Here is a 16,386-nt window from a genome sequence, read left to right on the forward strand (position 1 = left end):
TAGCTTTGAAATGCTTATATCGAACACTACAATATCCCCCGTCACCACCCCTCCACATACGCAAACACACATACATGCAGACACACACAGACCGTGAGACACGCAGACAAAGACACGCACACACATACACATACACACATACTCACACACACACACACCGGCACACACACACACGCACGCACGCACGCTCACACACACACACAAACACACAAACACAAACACACACACACACACACACACAAACACACACCATGCAAGTACACACATCTTTATCAAACTCCTCTGGACTTGAATAACAACTAATAATAAACAGGCCCGTGGTCGATCACGTGATAAACATTACACTATTGGTTAACTTTCTTCACCGAGTCTTAATATATCCAGTTTTCTTTCGGCATGTTATATGTCACATCCGCGGAAGTAATCTTCAAAAATGACATGCATTTGGAGCCTACTCAAGCTTTTTTGGTTTGAATAACACAAATGATGATGACTGGATTTTAATTTTTAATTTTTTTAATTTTTTTTTTACCTCTGAGCAATAAAAGAGGAATGAATGTTGCATGTATTCTAACGGCGTTTTTCTTGTTGTGATTTAAATCATTTCGTGGAATGTCTATGCACATTATGCACGGTGTGTATGCACTCGCATTGACAAGTGAACGTTTCTCGCTTTTCTTCTTTCTTTTTCTTCTCGTATTTCCTTTCTTCCTGATGAGATATTTGTGCTCACTTCACTTTGACAAAAATAAAGAACTTGTATTTTGTTCTTACTTGTGTTGGAGATAAAGTGTATGTAGTGTGTGTGTGTTTGTGTGTGTGTGTGTGTGTGTGTGTGTGTGTGTGTGTGTGTGAGAGAGACAGAGACAGAGACGGAGACAGAGAGGCAAAAGGGAAGTAAGCATTGACACTACGCGAGTCAAAGGTGCACATGAGTTATTTCTTTTCCAATCTGAGATAACACACAGCAAAACATAGACACATGTATTCGAAACAAAACTAAGAGAAGCATGAGAAGGGTGGTTTTGGTGGTGGGTACTGAATTAACTTTGCAGTTTGCCTTATGTGTCCCTTGTAAACGAAACGACCAGCCAACAAAACCAAAAGCACACTATCGAAATTAACCCAACAAAACAATAGCAAACTAACGAAATGACCTCAACCAAACAATAGCACAATGCACCCAAAGCACTGTGTAGGTTGTAGATGTTTGGTATGTGTCCCTTGTAAACGAAACGACCAGCCAACAAAACCGTCCAAAAGCACACTATCGAAATTAACCCAACAAAACAATAGCAAACTAACGAAATGACCTCAACCAAACAATAGCACAATGCACCAAAAGCATGTAGGTTGTAGATGTTTGGTATGTGTCCAGGAGGAAGGATGCTTCAACCCAATGTAAATCCTTGACAGATCTAAAGACTTTTGCGTGATGGTTTACACAGCAAGTCAGTGGGGCCGCGTAGTTTACGCTGCAAAGACTCGGATATGTGCGATTAGCTTGGATTTGTTACTCGTCACTAGAAACATTGAGCATCGCATATTTCAGTAGTAAGTCAATTATTCGTGGTAAGGCGAACACACACACACACACACACACACACACACACACACACACTGCACGCGGCACACACACACATTCGCGCACACACTCACTGACACGCACACACCCGCACGCACGTACACACACATACAAAAACACGCGCACACACGTATACGTACGCACGGCACGCACGCATGCACTGACGCACACACACACACACACACACACACACACACACACACACACACACAATTACACACGCACACCGCATACACACTCACAAATATAACCAGTGAAACTATTGTCAGTGAAACTATAGGCAGTGAAACAACAGTCGGTGAAACTATAGCCATTGAAACTTTTGTCAGTGAAACAATATAGGCAGTGAAACAACAGTCGGTCAAGCATAGTCACTAAAAGTACAGTCAGTGAAATCGGTCGGGGGCATAAGTGTGTGTATGACCTTACTCAGCTATAAGCTGTTTGAATGCGTGCAAAAAACTTCGTAAGGGGAAAAACATCAGCCTGTCAACAGTTATCGCTCCCTCTCCAATTCGCTCATCAGGTTTCGGTGACTATCAGCACAAAACGCTTACGTGTGTCTGATTACCGTAAACCAGAGTAGTTGCAGCTGGGCCCCCGACGAGTCCATATTAGCAGCAAGGGGGTTTGGAAAGTGTTGGAAAGCTACTGCCGGATGGTTTTTTCCAGTCATTGACAGCGTCTGTCGACACAGTTTTCGACAAGGCCAGCTCGACCAAACATGTTTGCTGCATTGCTGAAATAACGAGTGTTCTGTGGCCGTTCGGATGGGGTAAGAAGTGGTAGACTTGTCGTCCGCTCCGGAAAAAGGACGAACTCGTTGCAATCAATTTTTGTATGCCCACTATTCGCGAAGAGGTGACGAAGCGTCGAGCAAAAACAAACCGGTGAGAATGTATTCATTTATTCATAATATAGTTCTGTGTGCATAAATGTGTCTAAAAACGTTATATTATCTGTCAACTTTAATTTAATTTGTTTTTGTTTTTTGTTCAGATTAACATTTCCAACATTTTCCAGATTTTGGAGGTTGTGCAGATAAACTTTTCCCTCCCTATTTCCTTCGGCTTTATTCCGTGTGGAAAAGATGTCTGCGTCGAGGAAAGATTGTTATTTTGTTTTTATATTGTTTTGTTTTTGGCGCCGTTATGATTACCTCTTGCAAAATACTTCATACAATCGATAATTCACGAATACATCAAATTAAATTGGTGAGATTTGCATCACGTTTGTGACGTTAAAACTTTGCCAAGCATACCTAAGCCGGCTTTTATAAATTGCGCGGTGAGATATTTGTCTTGAAAATGAACACTTTCTTTAGAAAATGTAAACGGTACAGTATAAATAAACAAAAACCACACAGAAACACAAAGGGTTAGTTTATAGAATGTTCAATTATAAACAAAACGAAACATTCACAAGTAGGGGAAGGGCTCCTAATATGGACCACTTTTTGTTTCATGCTGATAACTAGCTTGTTTTCTTGCGAAGATATTTCATTTTGTGTTTGGTAGTCCTTCCCTCTTAGGTTAACCGTTAGGCCTAATTAGAGTGACATAGCTGTGATAGATATTCAGCAAAAATTAAATACAGAAAAAAAATCACAAATGGTCCATATTAGGAGCCTTGTGGCGGCGAGTTGGAAGTTTTTGATGAATTGATATCTTTATGGAAAAAAACACTTAAAAAAAACACTACCGGTTTTTACAAAATTAATTCACCAACAAATTCCGTCTTTGCACATTGACAGCATACATGCAGCTGATTGTTGGTATGTGACCAAGTGGAAGGATGGTCTTATCCCATGTAAAAGCCTGACCAGATTTGAGATGGGGATCCAGACTGTTTACATGGGAAGGAGTGTACTTTTAATTACATAAACCAAAGGGCTACAGAAGATGTTCTTTACATGCAAGTGACCAAGCATAAACTGGGTCTTTCATTACAGGTACCATTGTCGTGGGAAAGAAGACACGAGGTCATCGATCGTGTTCACTTCATCAGCTGATAGGACTATCTGTGAAAGGGCCGGCTTCAGTCAGTGCGTGGCTTGATGCAATCACACGTACAGATACCCAGTGTGCAGTGGTCAGTGAAGGTGATACAGTACGGCTGACGAGCCAGGCGGACACATAACAATGTCTACATCATCTGTGTCTCTCAGGCTAACAATCGCATGGACGTTTCTCTTATTCCTTGCAGTCGCATTGTACGGTAAGCCATTACAATTTGATTGTTGCCAGCCTTTTATTCAAAGTACACTGATTTTATTTTTTTGCCACCCTTGTTTGGAATTTCTTTTCATGTTCTTGCCACCTTTGATTGAGAGTACATTTATATTTTCTCACCACCCTTGATTCAGAGTGATTTTCTTTTTCTTGCTACCCTTGATCCAAAGAACACGTCAATTTCTTGCCACCCTTGATTCAAAGCGAACTTCATTATCTTGCTACCCTTGATGTAAAGTACACTTCTATTTCTTGTCTAAAGAACACGTTATTTTCGTGCTACCCTTGATTCAGAGTACATTTATTTTCTTACTACCCTTGATTCAAAGTACACTTCATTGTATGGCACCCTAGATTCAGAGTACACTTAATCTTCTGGCCACCCTTCATGCAAAGTACACGTAAGTTTCTGGCCACCCTTGATTAGAAGTACACTTTATTTGCTTGACACCCTTGTTTCAAAGTACACTTCATTTTCTTGTCACCCTTGATGTAAAGTACACTTCATTTTCTTGACACCCTTGACGTAAAGTACACTTCATTTTCTTGACACCATTGATGTAAAGTACATTTCATTTTCTTGACACCCTTGACATCTGATGTAAAGTACACTTAATTTTATGGCACCCTTGATTCAGAGTACACTTAATGTTCTGGCCACCCTTCATGCAAAGTACACGTACATTTCTGGCCACCCTTGATTTAAAGTACACTTAATTTTTTTGACACCCTTGTTTCAAAGTACACTTCATTTTCTTGTCACCCTTGATGTAAAGTACACTTCTTTTTCTTGCCACCATTGATGTTAAGTACACTTCATTTTCTTGACACCCTTGATGTTAATTGTACACTTCTTTTTCTTGACACCCTTGATGTTAAGTACACTTCATTTTCTTGTCACCCTTGATGTAAAGTACACTTCTTTTTCTTGCCACCATTGATGTTAAGTACACTTCTTTTTCTTGCCACCATTGATGTTAAGTACACTTCTTTTGCTTGACACCCTTGATGTAAAGTACACTTCATTTTCTTGTCACCCTTGATGTAAAGTACACTTCTTTTGCATGACACCCTTGATGTAAAGTACACTTCATTTTCTTGTCACCCTTGATGTAAAGTACACTTCATTTTCTTGTCACCCTTGATGTAAAGTACACTTCTTTTTCTTGCCACCATTGATGTTAAGTACACTTCTTTTTCTTGCCACCATTGATGTTAAGTACACTTCTTTTGCTTGACACCCTTGATGTAAAGTACACTTCATTTTCTTGTCACCCTTGATGTAAAGTACACTTCTTTTTCTTGTCACCCTTGATGTTATGTACACTTCATTTTCTTGTCACCCTTGATGTTAAGTACACTTCTTTTGCTTGACACCCTTGATGTAAAGTACACTTCATTTTCTTGTCACCCTTGATGTAAAGTAAACTTTTTTTTCTTGCCACCATTGATGTTAAGTACACTTCTTTTTCTTGTCACCCTTGATTTAAAGTACACTTCATTTTCTTGACACCCTTGACGTAAAGTACACTTAATTTTCTTGACACCCTTGATGTAAAGTACACTTCATTTTCTAGACATCTGATGTAAAGTACACTTAATTTTATGGCACCCTTGATTCAGAGTACACTTAATGTTCTGGCCACCCTTCATGCAAAGTACACGTAAGTTGCTGGCCACCCTTGATTTAAAGTACACTTAATATTTTGACACCCTTGATTCAAAGAACACTTCATTTTCTTGATACCCTTGTTTCAAAGTACACTTCATGTTCTTGACACCCTAGATGTAAAGCTAGTACACTTTATTTCTTGACACCCTTGATTTAAAGTACACTTCATTTCTTGTCTCCCTAGAGTCAAAGTACTCTTCAGTTTATGACACCCTGGCTTTAAAGTACATTTTTGAAACCCTCGATGAGAGAAATAGACTGTCCAAACCAGAGTACGTTTCAAATTCTGGACACCTTTGATTCAAAAGTACAGTTCATTTTCTTGCCACCTTTAATATCAGATTAGGCTTCATTTTCTAGACACCCTTGATTCAGAGTTCTCTTTTTTTCAGTCTTGATACAAATGACGCTATATTATTTGGCCACCCTTGATTCAAAGTACATTTTGTTTTCTTGCCACCCTTAATTGCGCGTCATAAGTTAGGAAAGTACAATGTAAAACATCCTCCAGTTTTTGCTTGTTGTTTTGTAGTATTGACGTCCATTTCTTACGTAATTTTGTATGTTAACACAAACAAGTAAATGTATTATGTAAATGGAGTTCAGAAAAAAAACCACCGCTGCAAATTTTAATAACTGAAGGCACACTTTTCAGAGCACCTGAAAAACCGCTTCTGAAGCGCACACGAGGGAAAACCCTTTTATCTTGTAATCTTCATTCGTAATATTTTAGTTTTCACAGTTTAACGGGTTCATGAGAATGAAATGCGCTGACAAAAGTTATGTCTACGAGTATATTTGATTTCATAATTATTTTTTACCAATCATAATTGAACACGTGATCATCATGCAGCTCCGTGCACTGCCGTTTACACATATTTTTGTTTTGAGTATAACATGAATAACGGAGGTACGTGTGTTTAATGTTTCTGTGGTTGGATAACTGGTCCATCTAGTTCTAACCATTTTTGTGTGTGTCCACAGATGTAATAGAAGGTCGTCAAAATATTCCCAAGCCCTCGTCCTGCGATGCTTCGGGTGAGTTTTTGACATCTGTTATGACTACATTTGCAATGATTCTCTAGTCCTCTCTGTAAGCAAGAGTGTACTGTCTGTCTGTACGATTTTGTACATCTGTACCAAAATTATCCCTATTATACCCGTGACTCGCTAACGTTGCAACCATACTTTCACTAATACACTTGTATTTATACATATATGTATATCACTATACGTCATCGCTTTTGTCGTAAATCTAATTTTAATGTCCATTCAAAATTACCAAGCGATTGAGTAAACATTTTCGGCACTTTTAGCGGCGCTCTCTTTCTAAAATTAATGTTATCTATTTATACGTATGTATGGCTCAGGTTGTGAAACCTGCCTTACCTGAACCCGTGGAGATAAAGGGGAACGGTTAAAGGTCCAGTCTGCCTCAAATGGTTTACAGAACGATTTAAATCTTCTCTCGAAAAAAACAGTTCTAACCTTATGGAACACACTTGCAATAGCATTTAATAGCATTAAATGACACAGTTTGTTTGAATGGCTACTTAGCTTGCGTAAACCACACACCAGATTTCGTGGTTTGTTTTACCCCTGAACCATCGTGAACCCGTGGGATCCACTTTCCTTTTTTTCTCTCTCACAATTTAGTCGTCAGTTTGTGATTTCAATGCGACTCGCTGTATCTGCAATAGCACGTTATTGTGTACCTCTGAATCTAAAATGCAACAAACGACTGCGAGTCACACAAACTTATCGGCGGCGGTTGGCTTCAAAGAAGCAAGCAAGTTCAAGTTCAAGTTTTATTAGTCCATAACCCATGGGGGCATTTTGAACAATAAATACAATCAATACAATCATGATATATGCTAATATAGTAAATAAAAAAATGAAAAAAATAAAAATAAAAAAAGCGCTATGCAGAAAATTCGTCTGCTTGAAAAACACGACCTTGCGTGATCGGCTTCCGGGCTACCTTTTCTCAAACTTTCAAAACTTCGAATTGTACTGTCAATTTATTATTTAGATATTAAAAGTTAGGTCTAGCGCCAAAACGAGGCGTCCGATTTGTCTCATTGTAAATCCGTTCTGACCGCACGAAATAAATTCTTTGAAAAATTCTCGCTCTTTACGGAGGGTACCTAGGATGTTCTTAAGCGGTGAGTGTGTAAACGAAAGGGTGTTTGTACTGTGTGTAAAACCCTGACAGTGTCTGTGACCAGAAACTGATGGTTTACGTGAAGGTGAGTGTGCCTTCAATGCTTTTATATAATATTATATAAAAGCATTAACAGTTCCACTTTATCTGCACGGCTTCAGGCAATACAGGTTTCAGAACCTGAGCCATATCAGAATCTTACCCCAAAAGTAACATTAACAGATTTACAGACGAAAGCACAGGCGCTGATAACACGGATACACATATGTGCGTAAATGCTGCTGGTAAAATTAGGTCGACAAGTGGTTTTATAACTTCAGAAAACTTGCGTACGTGGCCACTCAGTGACACATGCGTTCTTGCGGAAAAGTTGCAATCCTGATTAACGTGCAAACGCTTACTGTTTTCTTGGATGTTTCCATTCTTTGTCTTTCTCCTTGCGATTTGACTTCTTGATCGTACATGACTGTACGATTCTTCATTCTTAATATTTCTCTCTTGTCTTTGATTTGCTCGTGTACATTTTTTATTTTTTTTATTTTTTATTGCAACACACACACACACACACACACACACACACACACACACACACACACACACGCACGCACACGCAGACACACACACACACGCACACGCAGACACACCACACACACACACACACACACACATGCACACACACACACACACAAATACACAAACGCATGCACGCTCGCACACCCACACATACACCACCATCCTCGTGTCAATTTCCTATCTATGTGCAAACATTTTTTCAACGCAGCTTAATAGTTTACAAAACCTAACAACAATCAACGATTTTTTCAGATAGTGTACCAAGGTGGTGTTCTTAACCATTGCTTAAAAATACAGCTGTCAAATGTCCCCTTATAAATATGTTTCACTTTTCGTGTCAAAACATTGGCAGGCATGAGTAAATAAAGTTGGAGATGCTCTATTTATAAGGGGGGAGGGGGTCAGTAATACATGCCGTGTGTTTGTATTCATGGACAGTCACATGGTTTTATCTCTTTCTCTCTAACATACACTCACACGAACGCACGCACGCTCTCACTCTCTCTCACTCTCTCTCTCATTCTCTCAAACCTAAAAACATATCCAGCGAATGAATTAACAATATGGATAGGTGCAACGACAAACAAGTTTACAGAACTAACATACATTATCGGCTGTCAGTCCTGCTCTATCGTTCCACGGCACAAACTCTGTCTCTGTCTCTGTCTCTGTCTCTGTCTCTCTCTCTCTTTCTAACATAGAAACATTTCCAGCATGCACATAAATCAACAATTTGAATGGGTACAACAACAACACAAGTGTACTACACCAGCATACATTATTTGCTATCAAACCTGCTCTAACGTTCCACGGCACAAACTATGTATAACACATCGCCGTCTCGTTCACCTGTTCCACATTGGGTAACTAGTCCAAAAAACTCTTTCTTTTTTGAAAAACACGATATAAGAATCTGGCCACCTGCACCACTGAATCCTCTTTTATCTACAGACATAACACGTATAATACTGTTCGCATCAAGTCTATAATCACAATATCCTTTGCATACAAACAATACACGTTTCTCGTCTTCCATGTCCTCTCTGCATACAGGGCAAATCAAAAGGCCCGGTACAACGTCAGTTCGATAGCGGCATTTGTGAGTGTTTATGGGTGAAATACCAAATCGAAATTGTATGTATGCATCTCGAAAACAGCGGAGCTGAATATGATCTATATACACTTCAGCGCGAATTTCTTGTTTAAAGAGCAAATAAAATTCAAATCGCTCCGAGTTCATGATGCTGTCGTGCCAGTCTTGCTGGAAGCAATCAAACAATCGTTGTCTGAATACTGCTATAAATCGATTCAAATCGCCTACACCTTGTTGCAGCCAGACATCTCCAAAGCCGTACATGCATAACATGTCTTTCAAATAATGAGACCATGTTTTCTTGCCATAACCCTGTAAATGTTTCATAATGTCATATGCTTTCCTTGGGAGTCTTTCGCTTGGCAAATGTAACACTCTCAGCCAATACTTAATACAGCGAACCGACGAGGTGACATAAAGGGGGTAGCGGCCTAAGTCACCATATACCATCTTGTTTGGTGTTTGTCGTCCTACACACAAAAACTTCTTGCATGCAAACATATGGGCTTTCTCAAGAGCTTCAAACCTTTGGAATCCCCACAGCTCAGATCCATACATTAAGATAGGGAGGACCTGTGCGTCATATATTTAAAAAACAAAATACGCTTCTAGGTATGTTGCCTAGCCTCCACAAACATCTTAGGATTTGGCCAGTCCTTATCTTTGCCTTTGAGGCCAGATCGCTGACCATTTGCGTCAATGACACTTTTGTGGTGAAATTTAACCCCAAGTACTTGTAACTGTTCACAACCTCTATGTCCTCGTTTCCGTACTTCCAGGCTTCATTCGCTGCTAAAAATCCTCCTTTTCTAAAAACGATTACCTTTGTCTTATCCAGGTTGACTGTCATGGAAAACTTATCCGTAAACTGTTCTAACACATCAATCTGTTTCTGTAACCCGGCTGCGCTATAGGATATCAAGAGTACATCGTCGGCAAACAGCAATATGAGAATCTGCATCACGTCAGGTGTTAACTGTATTCCATGTTTACCGTTTTGAAACATTTCAAGTGCCAGTTCATTAATCAAGAATGAAAACAATGTTGGTGAAAGCACAGAACCTTGAGGGACTCCACATGGACAACGGAAAAACTCCGATGGGCCATCGTCAGTGCGAACACAAGACTTCACTCCTTTGTACATACTTTGCAGGATGTTCAACATCTTGCCGCCAACCCCATGCTTGCGTAATACATTCCATAACATAGCCCTATTGGCTGAGTCAAAAGCCTTGTGGAAGTCTACGAAACATATGTAGACCTTACCAGAAGGTACCTCTGGACAATAGCATATAGCACAAACATATTGTCCACAGTAGAGTGGTCTTTTCTGAAGCCACCGTGTTCCTCCTCTATTCTCCTGTTGTCTTCCGCCCAGTCAGATAAGCGCCTGTTTAGTATGCTGCTAAACAACTTACCTACTATGCTCAGTAACGTAATGCCTCTGTAGTTATCAGGGTTGTTAATGTGTCCACTTTTGTGAATTGGGACAATTATCCCACAAGACCACGCAGAAGGGTAAACGCCTGTGTGAAAAATATGGTTAAACAGCTTTACAAGAAACGGCAACAGTTTTGGGCAAGAGTTCTTTAACATTCAAGAGAGAGAGAGAGAGAGAGAGAGAGAGAGAGAGAGAGAGAGAGAGAGAGAGAGAGAGAGAGAGAGAGAGAGAGAGAGAGAGAGAGAGAGAGAGAGACAGAGACAGAGAGAGACAGAGAGAGAGACAGAGAGAGAGACAGAGAGAGAGACAGAGAGAGAGAGAGTCTGACAATTCGGGGCAGAAGAGCGGTTATTTTCCGCACGATTGTCTTTAATGTTCAGTTCATCCCCTCCCCCATCCCAAAGGAAATAAAACAATTCAATAAGCAATAAAGGTTATTGCATAAACTCGAAGCCGCTGGAATTAATGGGCCATTATTAAACTGGTTTACAGACTACCGAACAGATCGAAAGCAAGCAGTTGTATTAAAAGGCAGTAAATCAACTTATCTTCCAGTAGTAGCGGGAGTTCCTCAAGGTTCAGTGCTTGGACCCTTGCTCTTCCTAATTTATGTAAACGACATTGTACGTGATATAGAATCTACGATTAAGCTTTTTGCTGACGACACTAGCATGTACTTGTCTTTAGCCAATCACAACATCCGTGCCGAAATTTTAAACTCAGATCTTGAAAAAATTGTAAATTGGGCAGAAACATGGAAGGTAGCATTTAACCATGCAAAAACTGAATTGGTGAACTTTTGTACACAAAGAACCCCTGATATCGCAGATCTAAACTTTGGCAATACCATCCTTGAAAGTTCCCAAAATCACAAACACTTAGGAATAATAATACAAAACAACTGTAAATGGGATAAACATATAAAATCTCTTGTTGCAAAGTGCAGAACTCTCGTAGCTTGCTTGCGTACATACAAATATAGACTGAGCCGAAAATCATTGGAAATTATGTATAAATCCTTCATTCTACCACACTTTGATTATTGCGACATAATATGGGACAATTGTAGCAAAACTTTAACAGATGAACTCGAACAGTTAAACCTAGATGCAATACGAACAATCATCGGAGCTGTCCGCGGAACCAGTCACTTTAAGCTTTACGGAGAATCTGGACTCCAATCATTATCTGAAAGGCGTAACCGTCATAAACTAACAATGTTCCATAAAATTACTCACGACAAGACCCCCCCATACCTACAAGCAGCACTCCCACCTCTCGTAGCAGCCAACAACCCCTACCACAGACGCCGCCCCTTAGAACGAAGTATACCCCCACATCGAACAGAAACGTACAAAACATCCTTTTTTCCTTCGACAACAGTACTCTGGAACCAACTACCTGAACAAATACAGTTAACCGACTCCCTCGGGGAATTTAAACATTACTTAACAAAAGACGACACACAAATTCCCGTTTACTTCTACAGTGGCAGTCGACAAACACAAATAATCCACACAAAAATGAGACTTAATATCAGCGATCTAAAGAAAGACTTAGTTGAGCGACACCTTGCGGAAAATAGCGTATGCGACTGTGGTGATGGAACAGAAACTGCAACACACTTCTTACTAGAATGCCGTTTACACTTAGCTGCAAGAAACAACACAATCAACAAACTAACCAACAACTTCATACACACAGATATTCTACTTCATGGAAACCCCTCCTTGCAAACAAAAATTAACAAAAAAAAATCTTTTTAACAGTGCAGGAATTTATTGGACAGTCCGGCCGTTTCGAACAGATAAACATGTAAAGTGAAAACAAAATCGATACGTCTACTCGTCTCTCTCTCTCTCTCTCTTTCTCTCTCTCTCTCTCTCTCTCTCTCTCTCTCTCTATCTCTCTCTCTCTCTCTCTCTCTCTCTCTCTCACTCTCCCCCTCTCTCTCACTTTCCCCCTCCCTCTCTCCCTCTCTCCCTCCCTATCTCTTACTTGCTAACACCATAAATATTATATATGTATTCTAAAACTGATTTTTGTTTTGATGTACAATTTTCATTCAATTTTCTTTTCATGTTTGCTTGCTTTTCATTTAAACTGTACCCTCCCCAATCACATAATTCACCTCCCCCACCTTTTAAACGGAGACAGACAGTATTCCACAGATTTGAACAGGAAATTTTTTTCCACCGTACACTCGTTCATTAAACGTTCAGGCCGCTTTGGGTAAATCAGAATAAATGCTCTACAAGCCGGACAACAACTTTAACTTCTGCACATCTCCTACCCATCCCTCTTCTTTTATTCATCTTCTTTCCCTCCTTTCTTCCTTTACTGTCTTTCTTTATCATCATTATGCAACGTTCATTACGTTATTAATAGATTTGGTTTATTGAGACAAATTTTTCAGCCGTTACCGCCTTATGTTGTACTGTCATGCAGGAACACCACTATAAGCTTCTAGCTTGTTGCTGTTTCTGTGAACTTTGTATACATGTCATGATTGTAACCTTTGTTAAAATAAACTTATGTTTAAACCAAAGGTTAGGTCTGAGGATTTGAATGCAAATGTGTGAAAAAAAGAAAAAAGAAAAAAAGAAGTATTTTTAGGTCGTATCGATAGGGATACCAAAATATGCAAGCAAGCAAACAATCAACCTTTTTAACTAATCACCAACCAGTATGAAGGGTACCGTTTATATATTACTTCCTTTGTGACGTCATACAGAGACATGGTTTCGTCACCGTCGGCGTTACGTGTACAACTACAAAGTGTTGGTGGAGGCAGGATTTGTGGGCAGTAGTGACGTCATCACCGGAGCTCTTCTCTCCTGCGTGGTGAATGTCAATGTGCCCAAGCGTTGCGAAGCTACTGTAGAGGTAATGTCGACTTTATTTCTACTACTTTTCTTTCAACTTATTTTTGTTTAAAGGCGCACTCCTACTCACCGTCTCAGATCTGGCAAGGGTTTTTCATGGGACAACAATCCTCCATTAATTGTGGTCACTAACCTAGAAGCTCCCTGTACACATTGGGAAATATTTTGATGGATACATTTTGTAAATTAAACCAGTGGCTTTTAACAAATTAATTCATCAGAAAATGTCAATTCATCTTGGTAAGCAGTCAGGGTGTTGATTTTTGGTATGTGACCAAGTGGAGAGGTGGTCTTATCCCATACTTGTAAAAGTTAAGCCAGATATGAGATGGTGAACCGAAATGTTTTAACGGGAAGGAATGTGCCTTTAAAAACAATTCCAGACGCTCCCGTTTCGTAAAACAGCGCTTTTAATTTGGTCAATCTTGAAACACACAAAAAGTTTTGTTTGTTTTGTTTTATTTTTTAAGAGAGAGAGAGTACCTTTAATACTTTGTTTTTCAAAATTGTACGGTTAGTGAAATGATAGAAAGGACACAATTGCACTTACCGGTAACTCTTGTTCTGTGACAAGAAGCTCAACATCCAGTGGGGACACTTCTACGTAAACAGTCAGGCAGACGAACAAACCAGCAAAAACGCGCAAACCGTCGCGTGGATACAAGTGCATTCAGAAGGCAGATGCCAACAATAGCAGATAATGTCCACTTTCTAGCTTGGTATAATTCATGTTTTACTTATCAGGATGATGTCCAGTTTCTAGCTTGGTACTTATGTGTCAGTTGTCATGGTGATGTGCAGTTTCTAGCTTGGTACTTATGTGTCAGTTGTCATGGTGATGTGCAGTTTCTAGCTTGGTACTTATGTGTCAGTTGTCATGGTGATGTGCAGTTTCTAGCTTGGTACTTATGTGTCAGTTGTCATGGTGATGTGCAGTTTCTAGCTTGGTACTTATGTTTTAGTTGTCATGGTGATGTGCAGTTTCTAGCCTGGTACTTATGTTTCAGTTGTCTTGGTGATGTGCAGTTTCTAGCTTGGTACTTATGTGTCTGTTGTCAGGGATGATGTCCACTTTCTTGCTTGGTACTTGTGTTACACTTGTCAGGATGATGTTCAGTTTCTAGCTTGGTATTTCTGTTACAGTTGTCATTCGTTGTCATGCTGATTTCAAGTTTCTAGCTTCTTAAAATTAATGTTCCAGTTGTCAGGCTGCAAGCTGAAGGAGAGAGGGTTCAACGGGAAGATGGTTCCCTCCCCCGGATCCAAGGAACTGGCTGCACTCCTCGAAAAGTCAGCTTCTCAATCATTCTTTTCCTCTGGCTGTTAAATTTAAAAGAAATCGTTTATGGGCGATGATTGTGCCACGGTCCGCGCATACATATTTTTCTTCTCTATAAATTTAGATTGGTAAACGATCTTGTACCGCACCTATCCCTTCCCCACTCATCTTCCTCTCTTTCATGGCTTCCTTCCTTCATTATTTGTATCACAAGTGTTTGTCTGTCTGTGTACTTAAAAGACCGCTGGGTCGACGTACTGGTACATTTTACGTTTTGTTTTGTCATTGAATCAAACGTTCCATTAAACTATTTTGTCTTGTTGTTTGGTAATAACACATTGTTTAAACCAACTCTTGTCCAATCCGCGCCATGTAAACAGTAATACAGTGGAACCCCCCTTTTAAGACCCCCCAATTTAAGACTCCCTCCTTTTTAAGATCCTGTTTCTTCAGACTTTCTGTACATAAGCTCTGTATATTGACTTCCATTTTAAGACTCCCTCCTTTGTAAGATCTGATTTCTCACATGTTTGGAGGTCTTCAAATGGGGGTTGCACTGTTACACATTGTTTAAACCGACTGTTGTCCAATCCGTGCAATGTAAACAGTAATAACACACTGTTTAAACCAACTGTTGTCCAATCCATACCATGTAAACAGTAATAACACACTGTTTAAACCGACTGTTGTCCAATCCGTGCAATGTAAACAGTAATAACACACTGTTTAAACCAACTGTTGTCCAATCCGTGCAATGTAAACAGTAATAACACACTGTTTAAACCAACTGTTGTCCAATCCATGCCATGTAAACAGTAATAACACATTGTTTATACCAACTGTTGTCCAATCCGTGCCATGTAAACAGTAATAACACACTGTTTAAACCAACTGTTGTCCAATCCATGCCATGTAAACAGTAATAACACATTGTTTAAACCGACTGTTGTCCAATCCGTGCAATGTAAACAGTAATAACACACTGTTTAAACCAACTGTTGTCCAATCCGTGCAATGTAAACAGTAATAACACACTGTTTAAACCGACTGTTGTCCAATCCGTGCCATGAAAACAATAATAACACACTGTTTAAACCAACTGTTGTCCAATCCATGCCATGAAAACAATAATAACACACTGTTTAAACCAACTGTTGTCCAATCCGTGCAATGTAAACAGTAATAACACACTGTTTAAACCAACTGTTGTCCAATCCGTGCAATGTAAACAGTAATAACACATTGTTTATACCAACTGTTGTCCAATCCATGCCATGTAAACAGTAATAACACACTGTTTAAACCAACTGTTGTCCAATCCATGCCATGTAAACAGTAATAACACATTGTTTATACCAACTGTTGTCCAATCCGTGCCATGTAAACAGTAATAGCACACTGTTTATACCAACTGTTGTCCAATCCATGCCATGTAAACAGTAATAACACATTGTTTAAACCGA

The 16,386-nt window shown here is 39.6% G+C and overlaps 1 protein-coding gene across 2 annotated transcripts in view; it reads left to right on the forward strand.

The window, feature by feature from the left end:
* The first annotated feature begins 2,217 nt into the window (after nucleotides 1-2,217).
* The window catches only part of LOC138966446 (uncharacterized), a 94,721-nt gene continuing 80,552 nt past the window's right edge, over nucleotides 2,218-16,386 (forward strand). For both annotated transcript variants that reach the window (XM_070338688.1, XM_070338689.1), the window contains exons 1-5: nucleotides 2,218-2,475; nucleotides 3,537-3,802; nucleotides 6,473-6,526; nucleotides 13,494-13,645; nucleotides 14,846-14,934. In XM_070338688.1, coding sequence (XP_070194789.1) covers nucleotides 3,727-3,802; nucleotides 6,473-6,526; nucleotides 13,494-13,645; nucleotides 14,846-14,934 — 371 coding nt within the window. In that variant the 5' untranslated portion in view covers nucleotides 2,218-2,475; nucleotides 3,537-3,726. The remainder of the gene's footprint in view (nucleotides 2,476-3,536; nucleotides 3,803-6,472; nucleotides 6,527-13,493; nucleotides 13,646-14,845; nucleotides 14,935-16,386) is intronic.

Source organism: Littorina saxatilis, linkage group LG5, assembly GCF_037325665.1.
Source record: "Littorina saxatilis isolate snail1 linkage group LG5, US_GU_Lsax_2.0, whole genome shotgun sequence".
In the NCBI taxonomy this organism is placed as follows: Eukaryota; Metazoa; Mollusca; class Gastropoda; order Littorinimorpha; family Littorinidae; genus Littorina; species Littorina saxatilis.